The sequence below is a fragment of the Rhinichthys klamathensis genome, unplaced genomic scaffold (genome assembly GCF_029890125.1).
Source record: "Rhinichthys klamathensis goyatoka isolate OS25496 unplaced genomic scaffold, OSU_Roscu_1.1 h1tg000277l_1, whole genome shotgun sequence".
Classification (NCBI taxonomy): Eukaryota; Metazoa; Chordata; class Actinopteri; order Cypriniformes; family Leuciscidae; genus Rhinichthys; species Rhinichthys klamathensis.
The window spans coordinates 1,173,567-1,200,470 of record NW_026606796.1 but is presented as its reverse complement, the minus strand read 5'-3'; the positions used below and the strand labels follow the sequence as shown (position 1 = coordinate 1,200,470).

At 36.1% G+C, this 26,904-nt stretch overlaps 2 protein-coding genes across 2 annotated transcripts; one reads left to right on the top strand and one right to left on the bottom strand.

Moving 5' to 3' along the window:
• Nucleotides 1-13,695: 13,695 nt before the first annotated feature.
• On the top strand, nt 13,696-15,849 carry nat9 (N-acetyltransferase 9 (GCN5-related, putative)). Its single transcript, XM_056268849.1, has 7 exons — nt 13,696-13,745; nt 13,978-14,064; nt 14,152-14,261; nt 14,385-14,525; nt 14,599-14,658; nt 14,765-14,859; nt 15,077-15,849. Coding segments are annotated over exons 1-7 (654 nt in total). The 5' UTR covers nt 13,696-13,743; the 3' UTR covers nt 15,236-15,849.
• Nucleotides 15,850-15,996: 147 nt separating this feature from the next.
• Nucleotides 15,997-19,852, bottom strand: lrrc59 (leucine rich repeat containing 59). The gene is made up of 8 exons (XM_056268848.1): nt 19,711-19,852; nt 19,408-19,525; nt 19,191-19,250; nt 18,926-19,084; nt 18,704-18,808; nt 18,462-18,534; nt 17,580-17,771; nt 15,997-16,589 (listed from the first exon to the last, which is right to left on the bottom strand). Exons 2-8 carry the CDS (start codon nt 19,504-19,506, stop codon nt 16,333-16,335), a joined length of 945 nt encoding a protein of 314 aa, XP_056124823.1. The 5' UTR covers nt 19,507-19,525; nt 19,711-19,852; the 3' UTR covers nt 15,997-16,332.
• Nucleotides 19,853-26,904: the final 7,052 nt, after the last annotated feature.

The following is a 26,904-nucleotide window of genomic DNA, read 5'->3' as shown; positions in this document are numbered from 1 at the left end:
CCTCAATCTGCCATTGGTTGAACAATCAAATAGCCCAGCCACAAACTCACGCTACTGGTTAAGCCAATGTTCCAAACAAACCTACATATGGTTTACTTATGTTTACACTACAATGTCAAAGTTTTGGTCAATAGAAAAATATAATTTTATTAAGAAAAGACGCAATAAATTGATCTAAAGTGACATTAAAATTAAAATATTGTTTTATTGAAATAAATGCTGTTTTGCTGTTTTGAACATTCAAAAGCATCCTGAAAAAAATTTATCCTGATTTTCACACAAATATTAAGCGGTGCAACTGTTTGCAGCATTGATCATAAGAAATGTTTCTTGAGCAGCAAATCATATTAAAATGATTTCTGAAGGATCATGTGACTGAAGACTGAAGTAATGATGCAGAAAATTCAGCTTTACCGTCACAGAAATAAATGACATTTAAAAATTTATTAAATAGAAAATATATTGTAAATTGTAATAATATTTCACAATTTTACTGCTTTACTGTTTTTTGATCAAATAAATGCAGCCTTTTGAGCATAAGACTTCTTCAAAACATGAAAAAAAAAATCTTCCTGACCCCAAACTGTTGAATGCTAGTGAAACATAGTGAATATTTGGAGATGAGAGGAGTAAAAACTTTAACTTTGCCAAATATTCGGCTTTGCAAAAAAAAAAAAAAAAAGCTCAGAATTTTACATAACTTTTCGTGAATGGACAGTGGTTATCATGTTTGCGCATGATGAATATGTATCCAGCATATGTGGTCATTGAGATCACTGTGTGATCTGGAAACGCTCTATGGGATCAGTGAGTGGCCAAGTTGTGTCCACGACGTGTGTGTGCGTGTGTGTCTCGCAACAGGCTGTGAGAGTGTCACCGTCCCCTCAGTAATTCAGGCCTTCCAGCTGAGATCAGCTCTAATAAACCATCTGCCACGTCATCCTGCTGCATTCCCACTACGCCATCACAATGCCTCAATACCTCAAAAAAGTCTCCTAAATGCAGGAAACTCGGCCATGCTAAAACATGTATCTCATTAGAGATAACATAAATGACAATATAAAAAATATCAGAGCTTAAACTTGTGAAGGTGGATCAGCAGAGTTTAAAGAATGACAGATACCCCTCCTGAAAGTTGCAGTTGTAAAACTGGCACAGAGATTATTCAATTAAAGTGACTATGCAATCAAACGTCATGTTCAGTAATTAATATTTAAACAAGTTCCTTCATATCTCATGGACAAATGCAGAGCAAAAGTGAATGTCTGTTTGAACTGACAACCCAAGTCAAGCCCCATCTATTTTTAAAAACAGAAGCCAAGAGCGTGACATCATATCCTGCTGCTGATATTCGAGGTCATACGTATAGGTTCAAAGCCAAGTGACTGCATTCCATGGCTCAAAACTTTTTGTACTGTACTTCTTAAAGTTTATTAAATGAACTAAAATTCTTCTAAACCTGAACCACTCCCTGCCACCTGATGTTAGCTGTATAGCAGGTTCATGTGTAATATATTAAGATTGTTAATATATTGTAAAGTGTTCTTAATTTATCTCCAAATGTATTATCTATTCCCGATGAACATCCCTTCCCCCAGAAATGTAATTAAATTCATAATAGCTACTGCATATTAAGAGCTTAACATTGTTAATAACATCTGACCGAAGTTGAAGACTTAACGGCTTTGTTAATTACACACAAAAAAAACATAAAACTTTGATATTCTGAAATTATTGCACTTTTTGTTTGTTATTTTATTTGTGATGCCAAACAGTTGAATGTGGAACATTCAAAGGCTAGAAAACTTATAACACATATGACAAATACTCTAATGTGTTGAGCTTAATTTTATGTATAGGGAAAAAAAAAAAACTCATGCCATCGGAGTTATGGAAATTATTGCGACAAACATCAGATATGCAATAATAAAACACAAGTGTAATTATGCTCAGTTGTTCTCTGAGAAGGTTTGCAATAGTTTTAGGCTATTAAACTTTAATGGATTCATTTGCATTTGTATCAACAGTGCGGCAAAAAAAATAATTAAATATTTCACAAAGTTTCATTTGGCTTTTAAATGAATGTTGTGGTGTAACGTAAAATTTTCCAGCTTAAATTAAACATAATAAGGGAACATATCAGGAGAGAAATCAATATAGCATTATATTGCACTTGTAAATCATGCCTGATTTCTTGCTGTATATGAAGCTCCAGCACACAATTCTGGATTGTGACTGTCATACAGTATATTTCCCACATAGAAGTGGGTTGCTTTTGTATAAGTGATAGATGTCTCTGAACTGTTTCTAGTCCTTGCAATGGTTTTGCTTCCACCTTTGGACAGGATATACATTTCAAAGCAGCCAATGGAACAGTGGTGCACATCTGAAAATCAACCATGCTATAGCAGGATGTGTTTAACTATGCATCAGAATCGCAGAAAAAATCCAGAAATTACAACAGCAGCTTTTCATAAACATAATAACTTCCAAAACCACATTTCACACCAATTTACCTTACATTTATTCCTTTATATGGTTTCAGGGCAAAGAATGAGTAGTTTTTTTGGGGGGGGTTTGCATGATGCAAAATAGAAACAACAAGAAATGAGAAAATTACAATTCACATCAGAGTCTAAGTATGTTAACATTTGCATTCATCTCCTGATTGAATAAACTGAGGGGATATTTCAAGTCAAGATTTTGCATAGTGTCCCAGCAACTTATGAAGGATAGATGCGGCTTATCAAGGGCTTATGAAGGATGCGATAAAAAGTAATTGTCGTATTATTCAGTGTTCTAATTTTCTTATATATGTGTCTTGAAGTCTCAGGGTAGCTTTATTTCCGACACACATTCAAGTTTGTAACACTATGGAGCACAGTGTGGGGTAAGTTGTCACAACAGAAGGTGCCATTTAGACAACCTTTTGTAGGTTTGTCAGTTAAAATGAAATAGAAAACCAATTAAGAGAGAATGTAAAAAGCAATGTGTCACTTATGAAATTGTTTAAACAAAATGTTTTATTAAAAAAAATACCCTTGTTCTGCGAATATGGTTTTGGTTCAAATCTACAGTTTAAAATCATGCAATCAGTAACATTTTTTTTTTAAGGAAATTAATATTTTTATTGAGCAAAGATGTAATCAATTGATCAAGAATGACAGTAAACACATTCCCATTTCATTCCTAATGTTAAATTATGTCATTTATAATGTTTCTTGAGCGCCAAAATCAGAATATTAAAATGATTTCTGAAGGATCATGTGATACTGAAGACTGGATTAATGGCCTTTTCATTATAGGAGATTACATTTTAAAATATATAAAATTAGAAAGCAGTTATTTTATTTCACAATATTAATGTTTTTATTTGATCAAATAAATGCAGCAGTGGTAAGAATATAAGTCTTCTTTCAAAAACATTAAAACAAAAATTATTCCAAACTTTTAAACTCTTGCCGGAATGTATGCGATTGTGTTCCTTATAGCAGAAATATAATAGTGCAAATAGTCCCTAATTTAAGAGGGGGTTTAATGAGGTGTTTGAAACCAATATGCAATAACATTGCAAGAAAACAGACTTTTACTAAGATCTGGCCCTCTCATGTGTGACAACAAGCCCTGTGTACTACCTGTAGTAATACAATGAAATCTCCTCTATGCATGTTTCACCCAATTTAGTTGACATGACAAGCACTTAGCAGGTAATGATAGAGTCTGTGGGAAAACTGACATGTTTAATTTGAATAAAACCATCTTTTGCCTGCTGTTAGACACAAGATTGCCTATATCACAGATGCTCCATGCATTACTGCTTATAAAGCCGTCACAATAAATGACACACCGTCAGCAGATTTCTGAAATTACAAGAGAAGACATTCATCAATCATGACTCTCCATTCAAACAACTCTGTTGATTTCTCCTGTGTATTTCCTGCAGCGTAACAACAGGGCATATCGGGAAGGATCATTAAGTTGGGAAATATTAATTAGGCCTCCAAGAACAATCACCTCATGCTAGTTTTTTTGAGCAAAAAAGTGTCAATAAAATAAATCTTTCCCTTAGCTCCCCCTACTAAACCCGACTGTCTACCTGTCAACTTGCTCTGTGTTTATTTGTGTCTACAGGCACATCAACATGGAGAGCGACGAGAGGGAGACGGATCGGCTTGTCCTCTTGAGGGTCTATCTCACAGGCGGCTCCCGCAGGACCCCACATACTTATGGCCTCTTCACTGTCACTTAATTCATTACCGCAGAGGAAGGCAGACTGAGGGGACTCTATTAGACTAATTTAAGAGAAGAGGAAAGGTAGACGCTTTCCTAGGGTGAGCTGAATGAATCCCTTTCATTAGCACTGAGTGATGGCTCTTCACCGTCACGCCATGGATGACTGGCATGAGGGCGATGACAGAAACACAGTGGCGAATGAGCCATTTGTCCATAAAAAGTGTCACTTCAGACAGGGGTGAAGGGAAATACATATGATGAGCTGGTCACTTTAAGAATAGAGCTGCCCTGCTCACTCAGATACATGACAAACTGCCCTTTTCAAAATGAAGTTAGCCTCCAACACTGCTCGCCCTGTGCCTTATTTGAGTACCATAAAAAGATCCCAACGGAAATATGATATATAGGCCTAAGCAGAATAAATAATTTTGTGAATGAGGACGAGGGTAAATATGTCAAGTCTGATTACATGTAACCAGAACACCAGGAGAGTGTGACACCTACCACTAGTCCACTATACAGTGATCTTTTTTTGAGCTGCCATAAAAGTAGCCTACCACATACAATACGCTGATTTCACGGAGCCGTTATTTTGAAATCGAAAACGAGGCTCCGGTGGGAAGTAAACCGGAAGTGCCGCCTTTAATCACAGGAGAGTTGCGAATGCGTTGGCGTATTGTTGTGTTTAATGTAGAAATGAGTTATTCTAAAATGTACATACATTTCTTTCATACTTTAGACTATATACAGTGAAAATCGTTTATAAATTAATAAATAAAAAATATTCAGAAAGTAAAAAAGAAGCAGGAACAAACTATATAGCTATACATATAATGGATATTAACATCCAATAGTGTAAATCGCCGCAGCATGCTTGAGGTTGGTAGTCCAAGGCATTGTTGTTTATCTTTACTTCCGGAGTTCTTCCCACCGGAGCCTCACTTTCGATTTCAAAATGGCGACTGCCCGTCTAACGGAGAGCCTCGGCACTTCCTATTAGCCCCATTGTGTATCATATTGGTTGCAGTTCCATTAGAATTCCACTGGAGGTGATCGCGAGTGCAGAATGAATGAGAGTCTATGGAGCTAAACGGCTAAATGTATCTCTTTCTCCTGCTTGTCGTTGAATCAACATAGATTTTATTGTTGATTCCGCAAGTTCAATATAGATTATAGGCCAAAAGTCGAATGAACGAGTACTTATGTCCTTTCGATTTCTTACAGGTTAGGCCGTTGTTGGCCGGAACACGCTAGCATTCTGCTATTATGTGACGTCATCACATTTTTGAACAGATTTTTAGAACAGATAAGTGAACTTAAAAATGCAATTTTCAGCTGAGTGTATTATCTTAGCCCTCCCTTTTGAATGCAACTTTCAAATTACTTGACAAAAAATTACATCCTGAGAAAAGTGGATTTCTGGGGGTGAAACCACATAGACTCCCATTTATTCTGCACTCGCCTGCGAGCGCCCCTGCATGGACAGAGACGTGTTACTGCAGCCAGTTCAGAAACCGGAAGTAACCAGACAGTGCCAATTCTCTTTTTTTTTTTTCTTTTTTTTTTTATGGATTTTAAGAATTACAAATTCAGTCAGGGGTACAATGACTAAACTAAATAAACAAACATAAAAAGACAAACAAAGCAGTGACAAACTTAAAAGTTAAACAAAAATGTGAAAATGTTTACATAAAGATACACACTTAGCAGCTTTCTTATTTGTCAAACCAAGTATTGTTTTTAGGTATTGTTGAATTTCTGCTCTTAATATTAAAAACAAAGGCTTGTTTCCTCCAAATTTACACTTATGAATACTAAATTTAGCTAACAGAAGAAGCAGATTAATTAAGTAGTATTCCTTATGATAAGATTGGTCATATAGGAAAAAACCAAATAACACATTTTTAAAGCAGAGTTGAAAGCTGGGCATGATATGAGCCTTAATAAAGGAGCAGAAATCTGACCAAAAACAAACTGAATGAGGACAACTCCAAAATAAATGATAAGACGTTTCATCATGTAGATCACAAAATGTACAAACTGTATCAATATCACAATTAAATCTGTTCACAAGATAATGATTACATGGGTAATATTAAATTTCTTTGATTTTGTTTGTGACTAAATATTTATGAGGAAGTTTCCAGATTTTATTCCATATCAGATTATCAGCACAACCATTCCAAAATGATATAACAGCAGGTCTGGAGACAATATCCCTTTGGAACAAAGCCCGTACACAACGATTATTGTTTTTAATATAGGAAAGAGAAAAACAGATACGGCCAACTTCAGTATCAGCAGGATCCAATGAGCATGGAGATGGCAAAGGGCAGGTATTTTTAAGAAGCATTTTTAGACCAGAGGGAACTGCATCCATAACCACAGCAAAATCTTTAGGAGTAACTGGAATATTATATTTAGAAAGAAATTCAGAATAGGTCAACATAAGTCCCTCATGGTTATACAGTTGGCTAACAAAAATGATATCATTACAAAACCAGTTCATAAGAAATAAAGATTTAGATTTATACAAAATGTACTTATTATTCCAGATAAAACACCTGTTTGGGGAGAAATTGTGTTTATAGATTAAATTCCAGGAAAGAAGCATCTGTTTGTGAAAATTAGATAGTTTTAAAGGAAGTTTGGCAATTCTGTAGTCCCAAAGCAAAAGGAATGGAAGACCACCAACTTGTGAAAAGATTAAGTGAGGAATAATATTCCAGATAGATGTTGGTTTTTTAAGAAATTGCTTAATCCAGTTAACTTTGAAGGTGTGATTAAGGGTGGTAAAATCTAAGAAGTTCAGGCCTCCATTTTCAATTGAGTTCATAACCACAGATTTCTTTATATAATGGGTTTTATTTTTCCATAAGAAGTTAAACAGTATTTTATCAATCATTTTACAAGTATTATCATTAACTGCTAAGGAGAGCGCTGCATATGTAAGTCTTGAGATGCCCTCTGCCTTTGTGATCAGTACTCTCCCCCTCAAGGACAGGTCTCTCAGTAACCACTGATTTATTTTTTTCTTTGTTTTGTCAATGACTGGTGAAAAGTTAAGCTTACATCGTTCCTCTTCATTCTTTACAATCTTAATACCTAAATATGTGATTTCGTCTTTAATGGGAATATTACAAATTGACAGAAGATTGCTGTTTTTAAGAGACATTAATTCACACTTATTTATATTCAGATAAAGCCCTGAAGCTTTAGAGAATGTATGGACAATTTTAAGGGCTGAAGGTATTTCTCCTGCATCTTTTAAAAAAAAGAGTGGTATCCTCTGCCAATTGACTAATGATAATTTCACTGCCAGCAGCAGTGATACCTCTTAAAGGGCTCTGTTTAATATGATCTGCAAGAAGTTGTGTACAAAGTAAAAATAAGTATGGGGAAATAGGGCATCCCTGTCTGATACCACGACTGAGATTGAATCTGGGTGAGGTGCCATTACGCAGCTTGATTGAACAATTTGCATTAGAATATAAAGTTTTAATGGAATTAATAAAGAAATCACCAAAATCAAAATTTTTTAGGGCCGAATATAAGAAATGATGTTCAACAGTGTCGAAGGCCTTATGGAAGTCTAAGAAAAGAATGAAACTCTCATCTGGGTATAGATGTGGGTAATCAACCAGGTCTAATACCAAACGAATATTATTTGAAATATGTCTATTACGCATAAAACCCGACTGTGTCTCATCAATAATAGAGTCCAAAGTTATCTTAATTCTAGAAGCTAATATAGAGGCTAAAATTTTATAATCATTATTAAGTAGGGAAATTGGTCGCCAATTGTCTAAAATTAAAGTGTCTTTTTTTGGTTTTGGAATTAAGATAATTAGGCCTTGTGTCAGGGTAGGCGGGAGTTTTCCATAATCAATACATTGTAAGAAAAGATTTAAAAGAAAAGGAGCAAGTTCTTCTGAGAAGGTTTTATAGAATTCGGAGGTTAAACCATCTACACCAGGGGATTTATTAAGCTTGAGCTCTGTAATAGCTTGAAGGACTTCCTTTATACGTATAGAACTATCACAATGTTCTTTTTGATCTTCATTTATAGTTTTCGAATTAGTAAGACTATCTATAAAAACAGAGGAATCATTTTCATTAAACCTTGACTTGTAAAGAGTGCTAAAAAAGTTTGAACAGTAATCTGCAATGTCCTTTGAGTTATGTGTTATCATACCCTTAATATTCAAATGCAAAATTGTATTTGTTTTTGCATGGAATTTTTCTAATTGAAAGAAATATGCCGAATTCTGTTCACCCTTTTCCAACCATCTCTGTCTAGATCTAATGAAGGCCCCCTCTGCCCTCCTTTTATAAATATCATCTAATTGGCTTTGAAGTGTGAATAACTCAAGGTATTCATTATCCGACAAATTTGGAGGAGATTTATGAGTAAAAGTCGTAATTTTAGAAATGATTGTCTCCTCTTCAAGTTTTTTAGCTTTAGATAATAAACTGCCAAATTTTCTAAGAAATTTACAAGCTTCAAATTTAAATAACTCCCAATTAGTGCAATAGTTATTACTAATCTTAGCTATATTCCAATATTGTGCAATCAAACTGCGAATGGTCATCTTTACAAATTCATGTTCCAATAATGACTTATTGAGCTTCCAATAAGAGTTATGGTAGTTGTTGGAGGAAGGAGAGGAATGTAAAGAAATGTTGATAGACACTGCCTTATGATCTGTTAATGGCGTGGGAAGAATATTAACAGAGATATCTTCTTTATGTAAATTGCATGGAGTTAACCAGTAGTCTATACGAGACATAACGGTACAAGCCTTATTCTTCCACGTGAAAGAACTAATACCAGGGAATTTCTCTCTCCAAATGTCTATAACTCCAAATTTCTGCATAAAGGCCTTCAGTGTGGAGTTATGATAATTTACACTACGAGGTGGCCATCGGTCAAGGGAGTTGTCTAAAGTGATATTAAAATCTCCTCCTATTAAAATAAGTGAATTTGGGAATTTAGATAAACAGTGTGTAATTTGACTCTCTAATTTTTTGATTAAAGGGACACTATGCAGCTTTTTTAGCTTAACTGAACAGCTTCAGAGTTATTGAAATGGTTATATAACTTCTTTCGGGTTGAATGGTGGGCGTCTCGACCCCCCCTGGTGCCTGTGAGCGAAAAAATCTCACTTGCAACTTCGGTGCGGCGGGCCGCGTCAGGAAGTATCGCGTGATATCAGCTCTCGCGATGTAACATATTCCTTTACGGCAACTGCACACATACACACAGGAACAAGGTATAGATGGATGGAGTTTGTCACACTATCGTCATGGCTGAGCCGGCATATAAGATGCAGAAAGCTAGGAAAGCATTGTCGGAGGAACAGAGAAAGAGGAAACGGCAGACTGACCGAGCGAGGAGTCGGACACGAGCATAGGCATAATTTGCGGGTGTGCTATGTCCCCATTGAAACTTCTCGCGGCACGGATGTAACGTTACCATTTCAAACAAATAAAACATCTCCAGGTAACTCTAGTAGAGCATTCATTTCGTTCGTTTGTTAAATAAGAGGCGATCTGAAATGTGTTATTTTTGAAATCAAGTGACCAAAGTGCTCGTTGCCTCTGCGATCAGTGGTGCAGATAGGTGTTCTGTTGTGACGCACGCCTGAATCCGTTGCGGGGACTGAGAGACTCTCTATATTTTGTTATGGTGAAATCACAAAACCTAATGCACAAAAAACATGTCCCTGCTTGAAATACAACCACTAATAAACAATCGGTTTTGATGAGGAAAATAAACTATACTACTAGCTAGTACCGATTAGAACCCAGAACCTCTAACACACTTGGCAAAAGTTCTGCCTCTGGACCATTAAAATTGTCGGATCTATGTATTTAATCACTTGAAAATTCTCACCACTAACAACATATATTATATCTCATTAAATGACAAATTAAACACAATGTACTATTGTATACTATGTAACAGGCATGTCACGCTCTGAGTGAGTGGTATTTACGACAGTAACGTTAAATTCAAGTACTCCACAGTAACTCTAGGGGTCGCTGTTTGACAAAAACGGGATTTCTGCATAATGCCCCTTTAAAGCATCATTTTCAATTTTAGAATTGTACCCATAGAAATTTATAATAATTGTAGTCACCAGAGTTTAGTAACTAAAATAATGAAATGACCAAGGGGATCCCCTTCAGAAAATAAAATATCCCCAGAAAATTTGTTTTTTAAAATTGCAACACCAGCTGTACGCTCAGACCCATGAGCAAACCAAACATCATTACCCCATTGAGCTTTCCAGAAATTTATATCTTTGGGAGTTGAATGAACTTCTTTACGTTTAACATTAAACCTTAAACCCCTGACATTAAGTGTAACTAACGAAAATGACATGAATATATGATGAACAAAAGGAACAAGAACAATATTAGAAAAACTTCCATCCCCTTCGAACTGAAATAAAATAAGAATGAGCCCGGTTATTAAACTATAAATGTAACTGATAACATTAACCCACAATTAACTTGCATTAGGCAAGTAATAAACAATAGCATAAACTTACAAGTTGGCATAGAACAGGTCAGAAGAAAGTGTTCACATGACGCAAGATGAAAATCACTTGAATTCACGAGGGTGACTGCACTTCTTTCCCGTCAATGAAAACGCGCACACCGACAAAGAACGCTCGTTTCCCTTCCTTCCTAGCAGCTTCAATCAAAGGCCACCTCTCCATCCTCAATGACTTGTCTGCTTGAGACAAATCTTCGGTGAATCTCAGCTTGTGACTCCTCAAATATTCCGAATGCTTGGCCTGCCGCCAGATCAGGTCCCGCATAGATCTTCTCACGAAGCGAATGATCACTGGTCTTGGTCTATTGGCCTGCTCATTCAGCCTTCCCAGTCGATGTACAACATCTATGTCATCTTTGAAAGAGACGTTTGAGTCGGGAACAACTGAGACACAGACGCCGATGACTTTTGACATGATGTTTTCCTCAGAATGTTCCGGAATACCGTACAGACGGAGGTTCCATCTCCGCTGATAGCGTTCGGCATCATTCAGTCTTTGTTCAAGTTCGTGGATTTTGGTGCTGTTCAAATTGGCGGTAGTTTTGCAACTTTTCAAGTCTGTTTTTAAAACGTTTACTTCTTCAAACACAAAGTCAAGTGATTTCTTAAGGCCCTCAATGCTCACCGTATTGCTGGTAATCAACTTGCCGAGGTCGTTTGCACTTTCTTTGATCCTGGATGTCAATGCCGCAATGACATTATCTTGCAACTCCGTCAGAGAAATCTCACCTCGATATTTCTTTTGTTGGGGTTTCACAGGCGTATCTAGGTCGGAGTCTTGTACGATCTCGAGACTTGGACTTTCAGACCGAGTGACATCGGTACGTTTTTGGCCATATTGATGGTCTACCTCGATGTGTGCAGCAGACCCACCAGCAGCAGACCCACCAACAGCGACAGGAACATCTAACTCCATCTCTTCCGTAAGTGACTTGGAGGTAGAATTTTTGTTTTTTCCTTTGCGTTTCATCGTGCTATCCTTGGTTTCCATGTGCGTTAAGGAGTTCAGTTAACAAACGGCAACTTGAGGATATTAAACTAACTTAAGTAATATGTTACACCGCTAAAACAAATCAGAAAAAGGCCTAATGCATAATCGAACGATATGATGAGTTCGGGTTTAAATAAAGTTAAAATAAAGGGGATGGTAAGTAAAATTTAATCAGCTGCATGAAATTGCGACCGCACCGGCTGCCATCTTGGATCGCCCCCCCGCCAATTCTCTTCAATGGGATCTATGCACGGCGGTATTTCCGGTGAAGGTCTAAGGATGCTGGATTACTTCCGCCGATCGTAGAGTCCAATGCTATACCGAGAGTTTATATTGGTTTTTATACTCTATTGCTATACTAAAGAAACGTTAGTCACAAAAACAGACAAAACAGACACTCCTCATTTTGTTTATGCTTCTGTGTTTATTATATTAAATAAACATAACTATATATAAAATTACATCTAAACGTATTAAAGTTTCGTTTCAAAGACGAGAGGACAGTAAATTTTGAAGACTCTGCCTGAGTCTGCCATAATACCGTTTTCCTCGGTTTTCCTCCGCTTTAAATCTCCCCAACCGGAAACGCACGAGCATCCTTGCGTCAAACACGGAAGTTATGCGTGCATATAGCCCATTAGACATTCTCTGATAATTCTCATTTAAAGGCATACAATATACATTCAAATCTGCTGCATTTATAATGACGTCACGCAAGAACCAATGACGTCTATATGGCAAAAACTTCTTCAGGTTAATCAGAAATGCTGTTTGCACCACAATATAGAAAAATAAATTGTACACAAACATCTGTTACATCAACAGTGACTGAAAATGCGAGATCTAAAAACAGCCGTATAACTTAAAAATAGCACACTTTTTAAATATTTTTTTCCTCGTTTAGTTCTCTTTCCCTTATGGGAAAATGGCATCAAAATAATAACTCAATAAAAGCATGAGAGCAACATCAGGGAGAGAAAACTATGACAGAACTTTCCTTTTTGTGTAGAGCTACACAATTTGGTCCAAAAAAAGTTGCAACTTAACTCAAATATGATACGAATAATAGAATCCAGAGAGCATGATAAACTGGAATTACATCTGTCATTTGAACATCATGAATTAATATTGCACTAATCAAATTTGTTCACTGAATTTTCTGTATCAAAATAAAACATGTCTGTTGATTGGGACATATGTCTTCAACAATCTTTTGACATTCTGATATCACCCTATTTCTGTGATTTTCCCAAGATGAGATACTGTAAAGTAAGACAACCAACAAAAAGCACAAAAGAGCACAAAATACATTTCCAATAGTTTCTAGTGCTACTGTTTTCCCTCCAAAATTATGTCACTTCCTGGATAATGATGTCATTAAGAATTGCATTTACAAAGATGAAAACGTGATATTGAGAACACAGGGGGGGAAACCAGTTTAAAATCATTACCATTTCTAAGACAATTTTTTTTGTCCATTGAATTGTATTTATAGCATAGACTGTAAAAAAAGGTTTATAGCCTACTTTGTGGGGAACGTTATGTGATTAGCCTACATGGGGGGCAATTCATTCTCTTAATTTAAGACGATTTTTGTCTTTAATTTTTTAAGACAAAAAATGTATTATATGAAATATATTTAATTACACATTACAAAATCTGAATTAATGCTGCTTTCACGTACTATCAGAAATGTTCTACTTCCCACTTCTGAAGTCGTGATTACGAGCTTGTCGCATTCAAATTTTGATTTGAAAGGGCATTCGTGTGTAATTTTTTAACTAGGAAACTAGTATTTATGATAATTCCGATAGCACGTAAACTTAAGCGAAAAGCTGTAATCGTGCGCCCTCTCGTGTTTCAGAATAAAAACGTGGACTTTAAATAGATTTTTTTTTTTACAGTCTATGGTTTCATCTCATGCTGATGACGTAGTTCATATGCGCCGCTGTTTATGTGAGTTGAAATCATTGAAACTCGTAATGTTGTGATACCATCTTTTTAGTGTATTATGGCTCGTTGAATGTGTACGTAAATTAAACTGATGGACATTATTTGAGCGACCATACTGTATTCGAGTTTGAATCTGAGGTATTATCTTTTACTGTCTATGGTATGACGATAACAAAAATGCTAAACTGCTATATAGAATACTAAGTTATGTGCCTTAAAACACTTTATGTTACAGGCTGCTTATAATGAGGATAAATGAAGATACATTACTGGAGGGGGGAAATGTTGTATTGGTACCTTACAATACAGATCATGTTCCCAGGTATTTATTAGTGGATCCAGTATGTGATCTCGTGTCTGGTGGTTGTAGTGTCAGTTCATTCTAACCTAATCTTCCCCGTATTTTCAGGTATCATCAGTGGATGTGCTCTCCTGAACTGCAGAAGCTGACTGCATCTGAGCCTCTGACACTGGAGCAGGAGTATGACATGCAGAGAGACTGGAGAGAAGATGATGACAGTGAGCTTCCACCTTACACATGCACATTTTTCCTGTTAGTGTCCTGTTGACATTCAAGCAGTTTGTCAGTATTACCCCTTATATGTTTCTATTTTCATTCAAATGCATTTTTTTTTCTCACAGAGTGCACCTTCATCATTTTGGATAAGCAGAAATGGGCAGATCCGAGTATACCGGAGCAAGAGTGCATGGTGGGAGATGTCAACATTTTCCTCACTGACCCCAGCGATCCTTCCCTGGCTGAACTGGAGATTATGATTGCAGGTTATAAAGGTTGCAATGCTTTTAATACATTTAGATTGACTGTGATCTTTAAGTAACATTAAGTCATTTTTAGTGCCCTGCTACAGAGGAAAGGGACTTGGGAAAGAAGTAACACGTATGATGATGTGCTATGGTAGGATGAAGCTGATAAAAATCTATTGTTATTATTAGTAGTAGTAGTAGTAACTGCTCTATATATGTACAGTGGTTTTTTTTTTGTGTGTGATTTGCCTCAACAGGTATCCATAAACTTGGAATTCGAAAGTTTGAAGTCAAGATTGGTTTGGATAACAAAATAAGCATCGCCATGTTCAAGAAATTCCACTTCCGAGAGGTGAGAATGAATGGACTAAATTTAGGAATTATTCAACTCCCTATACATGTAGGATTATGACACCTGAAGACTGGAGTACAGCTAAAAATTAATCTTTGTCATCACAGGAATAAATTACATTTTGAATTATATATTTGAAACTATATATATACAGTATATAGTTAATTTGATACCTTAACTAATTCTCTAATATTGCATTTATTTTTGGTCTCTGCAGCTCTCCGTCAGTGAAGTCTTTCAGGAGGTCACTCTTGGGGTCACTGTGAACGAGGCTTTACAGAAGCATGTGTTTGGAAACATGGACTTCATGCTGCAGAGGGAGTATGGGAAGGCCCGCGACAGTAGACAGGCAACATTCACACCATTATCTCTGTGAATAATATACAGCCTTGAAATAGAAATATGGTTAAAGATTTGTAGAAGGCTCTATGTAAAGAAAAAAAGCCCTACGGTGCATCTCAATATGAAATATTAATCATTCATTGTGTCAAAGAAAGCTGAAGTACCTCTAGTAGGTGACATCTTTTAATGTTTATCGCATTCTTATACTGTGGCAAAATATTTCTGAATTTTTTTAAATTCAGAATTAAATGTGATGACTCAAGTCATTGATGACACATTCAATACTGTATCATTGTAATTGTTATTATTGTATTGTGATTTTAACCTCTTCAGGCATGGAAATCAAAAAAAGCATACTGTAAACTCAAATCTAAACCTTTTAATCTGCATATTATTTGCATACCGCATGTTGTTTTAAAAATAATTGATGTCGAAAAAAAAGATAACTTATATTTGTTATATTTTTGTTGCTTATAATATTATTGTAGTTCTTTGTGATTATATACTTATGAAACAGTTTGTATCTTACGTCAGTTATTTGTTTTGTAGTCAATTTATGACATTTATCATCCTTGCAACAAAAGTAGTCTTGAAAACAAGTTTGTGGTCCATTAATGCTTCTAATAAATAATGATACTGGTTGTATGACCTCAATGATATGTTTCTTTAAAAAGCTGATTCCAAAATGAGTCTAATGTCCTGATAAAACAAACACTTACCTAAATATAGAGAGCTGGGTTCGATTTTGCTTTTACTACCTGAAGCACAGGGACAGCAAACGTGTGAGCTAATCAAAATCGTTCAAATCTTTTATTATAAGATGTTGTGAAACAGTATTACATAAGACTCCAAAAGTTGCACACATTATTATTCATCAACTGTTTCTTGAAGTCCTTAACTTAATTTTCCTTTGCTGTTTTGGCAGTTAACGACATACAAGCAGGATTTCCATTCACAGACTGGTCCATAGTTATCACATGGATTATTACAGTTTTTAAAAAGATGCAGTGATGGGGAGAAAAAAACACACAATTCCATAGGAATTTCTGCAGACAGGTCTGTGACTTGGTCCCATTGTGTTGCCTGAAAGGCTCAGATCCGCAGCAAGATGGATCATTATCAGAGACAGTCTTATGTTCTGAAATCAGACATTTTCTGAATGACCTGCTGCACGACCTCCAGACCCTGTGCCCACCTCACAGTCTCCTCAAAGTGAATGTTGAGTGGAACACAGAACGCCTCCTTCCTCAGTTCAGTCAACTGACAAACGGCTAATACGCTTGATACTCCCACAATTAGCAGGAGGAGGAGTTTTATGAGCAGAGAGAAGAACAGGGAGCAGATGGAGCGCTTGGCTTTGGGCACAGACTCTGACGCTGTCTTTTTACCTGTAGTGAAGGTAGTGTAGAGTGTACAATCAAAGCATCAAACAAACATTATATTAACATTACTGTACAAACACTACGGTTCAAATGTTTGGGGTTAGTATGATATTTTTTAAAGAAATTAGTATTATTGTTCAAAAATGACAGTAAAGACATTTATTGTTACAAAAAATCTATTTAAAATCAAGATTTTAATGTTTGTATGTCAATGTGGCGCTTTTTAATATGCTTTAAGACAAACCATGTGCAAATTCATAAGTCAACACCATTGCTGAGTATTTTCTCATTAAAACTGCTGTGGAAAAAAAGACAGTCTCAAAAACAGTTTGAATTGAAATCATATATTAATTACAGCTACGTGTCCAATGTAGTAGAGAGCGATACATAAAACACACTACCACTCTGATAAATCGACTAAATGAGCCAGTATGAGTGAGTGGAGGCGGGGCTCATTTGTATATTCATGGCTCTGCATATACTAAACGATGCAAGGGTGTAGTTATATTGAAGCTATTTTAAGACATAAATATTATTTTTCACATGAATTTTTTTATTTTTATGTTTTGGTGATCAAAGTATTATTTTTTTAAAAATTTTACGGGATACAATTATTGTATCATGGTTGTATCATAAATGTATCATGGTTTCCATAAAAACTGTTTTAAACATTAATAATAATGAGCAATGTTTCTTGAGCACCAAATCATCATATTAAAATGGATATTGAAAGGATCATGTGACACTGAAGACTGAACTAATGATGCTGAAAATTCAGCTTTGCCATCACATGAATAAATTACATAATAATATTTCACAATATTACTGTATTTTTTGGCAGCCTTGGTGAGCATAAGAGAATTGTTTCAAAAATCTTACTGACCCCAAACTTTTGAACAGTAGAGTAGATTAAAATGCTTCAGCATTTATGAACATCAAGTAGTGAGTATATGGTGTAAAGTGATGGAGTTTCATGCTATGCAAGATAAATTGTACCTTGATTTTGAGCAGCTCTCTTTTTCTTCTCTTCCTTCTTCTTTTTCTGTTGTTCTTGTGCAGCAAGTGCAGCCATCTGAGCTTGATACTCCTTTCTCTTCCTCTCTTTCTCTTCTGCCTTTTTCTTTTTCTGTGCTTCTCTTTCCCTGGCCTCCTTTTCCCTCTGCTTGGCTTCTTTTTTCATTTCTTGTTCTGTAAGGGAATAAAACTAATTATAAACTTAATACATCATTTTCATCATTAATAAAAAAAAATGTATACAAATAAAATGTTTTAAAAACAAAGAGCAGTTATTATGTAAAATGTGGAATAAATATTTAGATAGATAGTAAATTATGTCTACGAAAGGCAAGTGGGGAAAGAAAATTCTAAACTAAATTCGCCATGAAATGGAAGTTGTGATAGTCTTTTCTTCCCTATTGTGATGTATATCCGAGTGAAACGGGTTCTCAAACATGAAAAAAAATGAGTGTGGGACTTGATTTTGTCCATTGGGAATTGATTGGATGGTTGTGGTTTGCTATTGCTGTGATCTCATGTGAGTGACAGGTTGTCCCGCCCTTGCACCAGTAAACACGTCATTAGAGAAGAGAAGAAAAGAGGTCGCTGCTTGCAAGAGGGAGGGGAAGTCATTTTGATTAAAGATTATGAGAGCACATGAATTTAAAAAAAAGATGGGCACAGATAAATAATTTATAATAAATGCTGTAATATTCCATTAAAAAAAGAACGGTAAATTTTGATTTCATGGTGACTTTAATGTTGTGCTCAAATTAGAATGCTTATAATATCATTTGTAATGAGGGAAATATTAAAATGAGAAAGAAAGAAAAAAAAGACTACAAAATACATTTAAAGCTGTAGATGTATTGGACTCCCTACCTCTCTCTTTTAACAATCGACGTTCTCGTTCCTTATCTGCTTCTTCCTGCAGTACCTTCATGTGCTGGAGAACCTGGACATAGACAAAACCAAATAATTTGTGAATATAGTAGTAATGCGTAATAATTTGTGAATTTGTTCATTTGGAATTGTTGCAAAACTTTGACTATGTGGTAAATAAGCTTGTTTTATACAGTAAAATACTGATCTCTAACATTTTTGCATCTGAGCACTTTACTCACCCTGGATGCACACTGTTTGCATTGCTTCTCATCCAAGCAATCGCCTGCAGCCTTGGCCAGTGTTGACTCCAATGGGTTATCCTTCAGATCCAGCCATTTCAGACTCTACAACAGACAAATTTCCTCCATTACCAAATGATACTGATAAGTACAACATAAGACAGTAAATGGCATGATCTAATATTACAATGGACGTTTGAGGCCATGGCATTCCGAATGCACCTTGAGTTGTGAGAAGCCGACGGGAAGCTGTTTCAGTTTATTGTTGTATAAATCCAGGTGCTGGAGATTAATGAGTTGTCCGATTTCTTCTGGTAAGCAGACGAGCTGGTTTTTGCTCAGGTCAATTTTGATAAGGTGAGTCAAGCTACAGAATTCAGGCTGGTGAGGTAACAAAAACAGCGCAATTCATTAAAGAAAGCGCAATTTACAGAAAATCCAGCGTTTTTTTTTTTTGTATTATTGTTTATTTACAGAAGTTACTTACAGTCAGGGTCGTTAGATTATTACAGGACAGATCCAAAAACGTTGCCTTCGGAAAGGCAGCCTGCACAGAAAACAATTATTTTAGTTTTCATTGTCACACACTTTGCCCGTACATGCTGAATGAATACAATTGAGATAAAGAGGAGGATTAAACCTTTAAAAAAAAAAAATCAAGGAGGTAGTTACACTCATGATTATTGGAAAGTTAAACTACTTACCAGCTCCTTGACTGGCACTTCTGTAAGGTTACTAAGACTCAAATCAAGCTCATTGCCATCAATTTTGTCTTTAATGTTTTCAACTTTGCCTTTAATCATGTTGATGTGCTGCTCCTCACTGTACAATGAATAAAAATATACGTATGGTCAGCAATCAATGCCACTAACGCATTCACGTGGAAGCAAGTTTTGACAGCTAAGTTAGATGGTAAGGGCAAAATAAGAGAGTTTTCATTGGTAAAGTTGACGTAAAACAGCAGCTTTATGATATTATGTCTATTTGTAATGAATGAAAGTTATTACCTTGTTACAGACGGTAAGAAACAGTCCAGACACACTGCAGTGGTGTAGTTGAATGCAGTGAGTTCACAAATATTTCGCACTTGCAATGGGTGAAAATCCACGTCATTGCTCGCGCGTGCCAGGAGGCGCAGCTGAGTGACTGCGTGTCTCGTCTCTGGATAAGCGCCCGCTGCGAGCGCCATCTGGCTTCTGGAGGTCATTGCCACTCGCACTTGTTTGTAGGCAGAGATCATATGGTTTGTAGGTTTGTAGGCCACTAGGCCTGCTTGGATTTTTGGAGAACGCTGAAAGGGGCAACACTAGCGATCAAAACTTCGGAAAACCGGTCATTAAAATGTTGTAATGTTTTTTTTAAATAAGTATCTTTTGCTCTCTCACTAGGGCTGCGCTCATTTGATCAAAAATACAGTAAAAACAGTAATATTTATTTGTGAAATATAATTACAATTTAAAAATATAGCTGCGAGCAGCGATTACGGGCCCAAGCCGGTGGCACCGCAACCCCGGTGCCTTTAGTTACCTAAAGGCACCGGGGTGGCGGTACCACCGGCTTTGGCCCTTCATCGCTGCTCGCAGCTATATTTATATATATATATATATATATATATATATATATATATATATAAAGCCGGTGGCACCGCCACCCTGGTGCCTTTAGGGTTATTGTGCACGACGTGCAAAAACGTAACCCTGCTTTGACTGTCGAAAAGAAGTGTGCTGTAGAGCTTGTATCAGTGTGGGCTCTGCAAAAGTGTGCATTGAGGGCACATATCAACCACAAAGTATGCGAGAGCAACCTTCTGAAAGGTCAGGTCTACATCCAGGTCTACATCTGCCGTGTGTTTACATCATAGTAGTGAAGTTTGAAGCAATCAGGTGATTTCAAAGCTTTTTGAAAGTGACAGACTTCCTGCTGCCAGTTGGTGGCGCTATAACCGGGGTGGCGGTGCCGCCGGCTTTGGCCCTTTCATCGCTGCTCGCAGCTATATTTATATATATACACACACAAACACACACACACACACACATATATATATATATATATATATACATAAATATATATATATTGTTTTTTTAAGAGACAAGACAGAATATTACTTGCCTGATCTGATTAGAAAAATAGTGTTTGTGTGTGTGTGTGTGTGTGTGTGTGTGTGTGTGTGTGTGTGTGTGTGTGTGTGTGTGTGTGTGTGTGTGTGTGTGTGTGTGTGTGTGTGTGTGTGTGTTTGTGTGTGTGTGTGTGTGTGTGGCGTAATTGAACAATGTAGACATAAAAACATACTCCGTCCTTTTGTTCATACAGGACATTATTCAAACTGCAAAGTGTTTACTTATATTTGTGTACACTTGCAATAAAACACAACATTGTGCTTTTGTCAAGCTATAAACTCTTGTCAAACTGTAAACTACAACTGTCACCCAACCAAAATCTCTTACACACACACACACACACACAGTTTAAAAGCAAAAAATATCAAACAATCCTATTTAAAAACAGTCTGTGGGAGCCATCTTTTGGACATTCATCATATCGCATTGGTTTTCATTTCTTGTCATCAAACAGAGCCCTAATCTGTTTATTTTTTCAGTTACACATTCTACATTGATTAAAAAAGAAAAATCAAATGTGTTTTTATTTTATACAGAAATAAATAATCTATCATTCAGATGAGAATAAAGTTAGTGTTAGTTCAAATTTTAAGGAAAACAAATATATGATCTGAAATATAGCACATTCATTTAAAATTCATTCAGGTTCAATTACCAAACATACAATCTTAATGTAATTTAAAGCAAACAATACATTTAAAATATATGGGTTGTATGACTATTTTTTAATATAAAAAGATATATATCCAAAAAGACAAGGCCTAAAGTTTAACAAGGGTTAAACTCTTATCACTGTAACAGACACAATCACACACACAATCACACACACACACACACAAGTCAAATCACTTACATTTTACATGCAATATTGACTTTTTTTCTGTTTCAGCAGCGAAAATAGTTAAACAAAGATCACAGCAGAACCATCGCGCATCTCACAGCAACGCGTTCTCATTACTGAATGATTCAGCATTTTGAACGAATCGGTTGACTCAAAGATTCAATGACCAATCAATCCATAAACATCTATCTCATTCATGAATGACTCAGTCGTTCAAACGAATGAATCAATGACTCGCTCATTAAGACGGTCGCCTGGCGACACCTAATGACGGTTTAGTGTTATGTTTAAAAGTATCATTCTTTCCAACGATTGTTAATTAACTCATATTTGAAACATAAGCTATATTTATATATATACATACATATACACACACATACACAAAAATAAAATAAAAACACATTTGAAACGTGTTTGCTTACTAAATTGTGAGCTGAACGAAAGTTGCAGCAAATATCAGAAACAGGAGTCAAATTTCATTAATCACGAGAGTGAAGATCTGACTGAAAAGACGATGATGGAATAGGCTATTTTATGTAAAAACGCCTATTTAAGCGAATCTGTCATTGTACTCTTTTATTGTTGTGTTTTCCGTGAAAAATAGACTATTGAACTCACAATTCAAGCAATCGGCCCCCGAAATTGCACTAATTTTAGTGACACTAAAAAGTATGCGGCTGCACTGGCATTCATAATGGTGCGCGTCCATGGCGACGAGCGAGCAGAACAGAGCGAACGTTTAGTTAATTTCTACTTCCATAGGAATTCATTCGAGCGCTCTGCGAGCGTCACCATTATCAATGTCCGTGCGGACGTCCATATTATACTTTCGCTTTCAAGTTAGTGTTTTTAAACCCCCTAGCGGGAGGTTTACACAATTGGTTTACACAATCACACGTTGATTAACCGGTGGGAAAATATTCCCATAGTAACATCCCTAATATATAAATATTTATAAATTCAATAGGCCTACCTGATTTTGAACACAAGAGGGCAGTATGCACTATATATGATTTGGATTATTATTATTTTTGACTAAACAACCATTCTGGCTGTTTTTAAACTTAAAAATAATTCTTAAATTGAAAAAAAGGAATAAAATGGGTTTAGTTCTAATATTTGTATAATTTTATATAAAAATAAATGGTGTATAATTACATTTTAGAAAGATATGAGACATGCCCTGATTCTTTTTTTGACATTACTTGAATCCCTCAACCATAGCAAAACCGTTTGAGATATTCAATATCTGTTCACAATTTAGCATCTTCAATGTATTTTCATCATGTTGAAAAAGTTTGGCATGAATAAAATAAACTACTTAGGAGGAGTAGCTAAAAACTCAGAATCTGAAATCCACATTCAAACCAAAATATCTGACTTCCTGTTGGTCGTAGCTAATTACGGTAAATTAGAAAGTTGTCCGGCTCGAAGAGTACAATATACATATCGAGTTTTGTTACTGTAGATAAAACTAACCCCCCCACTTTTGTCAAAAGCATTTAGAAAGTGACACACTTCCTGCTGCCAGTTGGTGGCGCTATAACTTTGACTCACAATAGTCACATCCATGTGATCGGCCTCTTACAGCGATCACACTGCTGAAGTTTCATCAAGATCAGTTAATGTATGCAGAAGTTATAACGCACTTCTTGTTTGTTGTTTCTCGCCATAAATTCGTTTCCTCGCCACGGCCAAACCGTTCGAGATATCAAAAATCCCCTCGCAAACTTTCATCCTCAATGTCTTGACTTCATGCTGACCGAGTTTCGTGCCGTTTGTTTGAATTCTCTAGGAGGAGTATTTCACATTCCATTGCGTGTGTTTTACCAACAACCCTAAATAGCCGACTTCCTGTTGGGCTGGGGTAAAAAGTAAGAGTGTGAAGTATATATGAAACGAGGAGATCTACATGTGTACCGAGTTTCATATTATTACATGCAAGCGTGTTTGATTTATGGACCATGTTTTCGGACCCCGTTCCAGGGTGCGCTGTCGAGCCCCCCTGCCACGCCCGGGTACCATCTTCAGCCCGGCCCTGATGGCCGCGGGTTCTGACATGTGTGCAAAGTTTCAGGAGTTTTTGAGCATGTTAAGGCCTCCAAAAGTGTCCAAAAGGTAGCAGAAAAATAATAATAATAATAATAATAATAAATATATATATATATATATAAATAAATATAGCTGCGAGCAGCGATTACGGGCCCAAGCCGGTGGCACCGCAACCCCGGTGCCTTTAGTTACCTAAAGGCACCGGGGTGGCGGTACCACCGGCTTTGGCCCTTCATCGCTGCTCGCAGCTATATTTATTTATATATATATATATATATATATATATATATATATAAAGCCGGTGGCACCGCCACCCTGGTGCCTTTAGGGTTATTGTGCACGACGTGCAAAAACGTAACCCTGCTTTGACTGTCGAAAAGAAGTGTGCTGTAGAGCTTGTATCAGTGTGGGCTCTGCAAAAGTGTGCATTGAGGGCACACCGGGGTGGCGGTACCACCGGCTTTGGCCCTTCATCGCTGCTCGCAGCTATATTTATTTATTTATTTATATATATATATATATATATATATATATAAAGCCGGTGGCACCGCCACCCTGGTGCCTTTAGGGTTATTGTGCACGACGTGCAAAAACGTAACCCTGCTTTGACTGTCGAAAAGAAGTGTGCTGTAGAGCTTGTATCAGTGTGGGCTCTGCAAAAGTGTGCATTGAGGGCACATGTCAACCACAAAGTATGCGAGAGCAACCTTCTGAAAGGTCAGGTCTACATCCAGGTCTACATCTGCCGTGTGTTTACATCATAGTAGTGAAGTTTGAAGCAATCAGGTGATTTCAAAGCTTTTTGAAAGTGACAGACTTCCTGCTGCCAGTTGGTGGCGCTATAACCGGGGTGGCGGTGCCGCCGGCTTTGGCCCTTTCATCGCTGCTCGCAGCTATATTTATATATATATATATACACACACACACACACACACATATATATATATATATATATATATATATATATATATATATATACATAAATATATATATATTGTTTTTTTAAGAGACAAGACAGAATATTACTTGCCTGATCTGATTAGAAAAATAGTGTTTGTGTGTGTGTGTGTGTGTGTGTGTGTGGCGTAATTGAACAATGTAGACATAAAGACATACTCCGTCCTTTTGTTCATACAGGACATTATTCAAACTGCAAAGTGTTTACTTATATTTGTGTACACTCGCAATAAAACACAACATTGTGCTTTTGTCAAGCTATAAACTCTTGTCAAACTGTAAACTACAACTGTCACCCAACCAAAATCTCTTACACACACACACACACAGTTTAAAAGCAAAAAATATCAAACAATCCTATTTAAAAACAGTCTGTGGGAGCCATCTTTTGGACATTCATCATATCGCATTGGTTTTCATTTCTTGTCATCAAACAGAGCCCTAATCTGTTTATTTTTTCAGTTACACATTCTACATTGATTAAAAAAGAAAAATCAAAGGTGTTTTTATTTTATACAGAAATAAATAATCTATCATTCAGATGAGAATAAAGTTAGTGTTAGTTCAAATTTTAAGGAAAACAAATATATGATCTGAAATATAGCACATTCATGTAAAATTCATTTAGGTTCGATTACCAAACATACAATCTTAATGTAATTTAAAGCAAACAATACATTTAAAATATATGGGTTGTATGACTATTTTTTAATATAAAAAGATATATATCCAAAAAGACAAGGCCTAAAGTTTAACAAGGGTTAAACTCTTATCACTGTAACAGACACAATCACACACACAATCACACACACACACACAAGTCAAATCACTTACATTTTAGATGCAATATTGACTTTTTTTCTGTTTCAGCAGCGAAAATAGTTAAACAAAGATCACAGCAGAACCATCGCGCATCTCACAGCAACGCGTTCTCATTACTGAATGATTCAGCATTTTGAACGAATCGGTTGACTCAAAGATTCAATGACCAATCAATCCATAAACATCTATCTCATTCATGAATGACTCAGTCGTTCAAACGAATGAATCAATGACTCGCTCATTAAGACGGTCGCCTGGCGACACCTAATGACGGTTTAGTGTTATGTTTAAAAGTATCATTCTTTCCAACGATTGTTAATTAACTCATATTTGAAACATAAGCTATATTTATATATATACATACATATACACACACATACACAAAAATAAAATAAAAACACATTTGAAACGTGTTTGCTTACTAAATTGTGAGCTGAACGAAAGTTGCAGCAAATATCAGCAACAGGAGTCAAATTTCATTAATCACGAGAGTGAAGAGCTGACTGAAAAGATGATGACGGAATAGGCTATTTTATGTAAAAACGCCTATTTAAGCGAATCTGTCATTGTACTCTTTTATTGTTGTGTTTTCCGTGAAAAATAATAGACTATTGAACTCACAATTCAAGCAATCGGCCCCCGAAATTGCACAAATTTTAGTGACACTAAAAAGTATGCGGCTGCACTGGCATTCATAACGGTGCGCGTCCATGGCGACGAGCGAGCAGAACAGAGCGAACGTTTAGTTAATTTCTACTTCCATAGGAATTCATTCGAGCGCCACCATTTCAATGTCCGTGCGGACGTCCATATTATACTTTCGCTTTCAAGTTAGTGTTTTTAAACCCCCCAGCGGGAGGTTTACACAATTGGTTTACACAATCACACGTTGATTAACCGGTGGGAAAATATTCCCATAGTAACATCCCTAATATATAAATATTTATAAATTCAATAGGCCTACCTGATTTTGAACACAAGAGGGCAGTATAGCACTATATATGATTTGGATTATTATTATTTTTGACTAAACAACCATTCTGGCTGTTTTTAAACTTAAAAATAATTCTTAAATTGAAAAAAAGGAATAAAATGGGTTTAGTTCTAATATTTGTATAATTTTATATAAAAATAAATGGTGTATAATTACATTTTAGAAAGATATGAGACATGCCCTGATTCTTTTTTTGACATTACTTGAATCCCTCAACCATAGCAAAACCGTTTGAGATATTCAATATCTGTTCACAATTTAGCATCTTCAATGTATTTTCATCATGTTGAAAAAGTTTGGCATGAATAAAATAAACTACTTAGGAGGAGTAGCTAAAAACTCAGAATCTGAAATCCACATTCAAACCAAAATATCTGACTTCCTCTTGGTCGTAGCTAATTACGGTAAATTAGAAAGT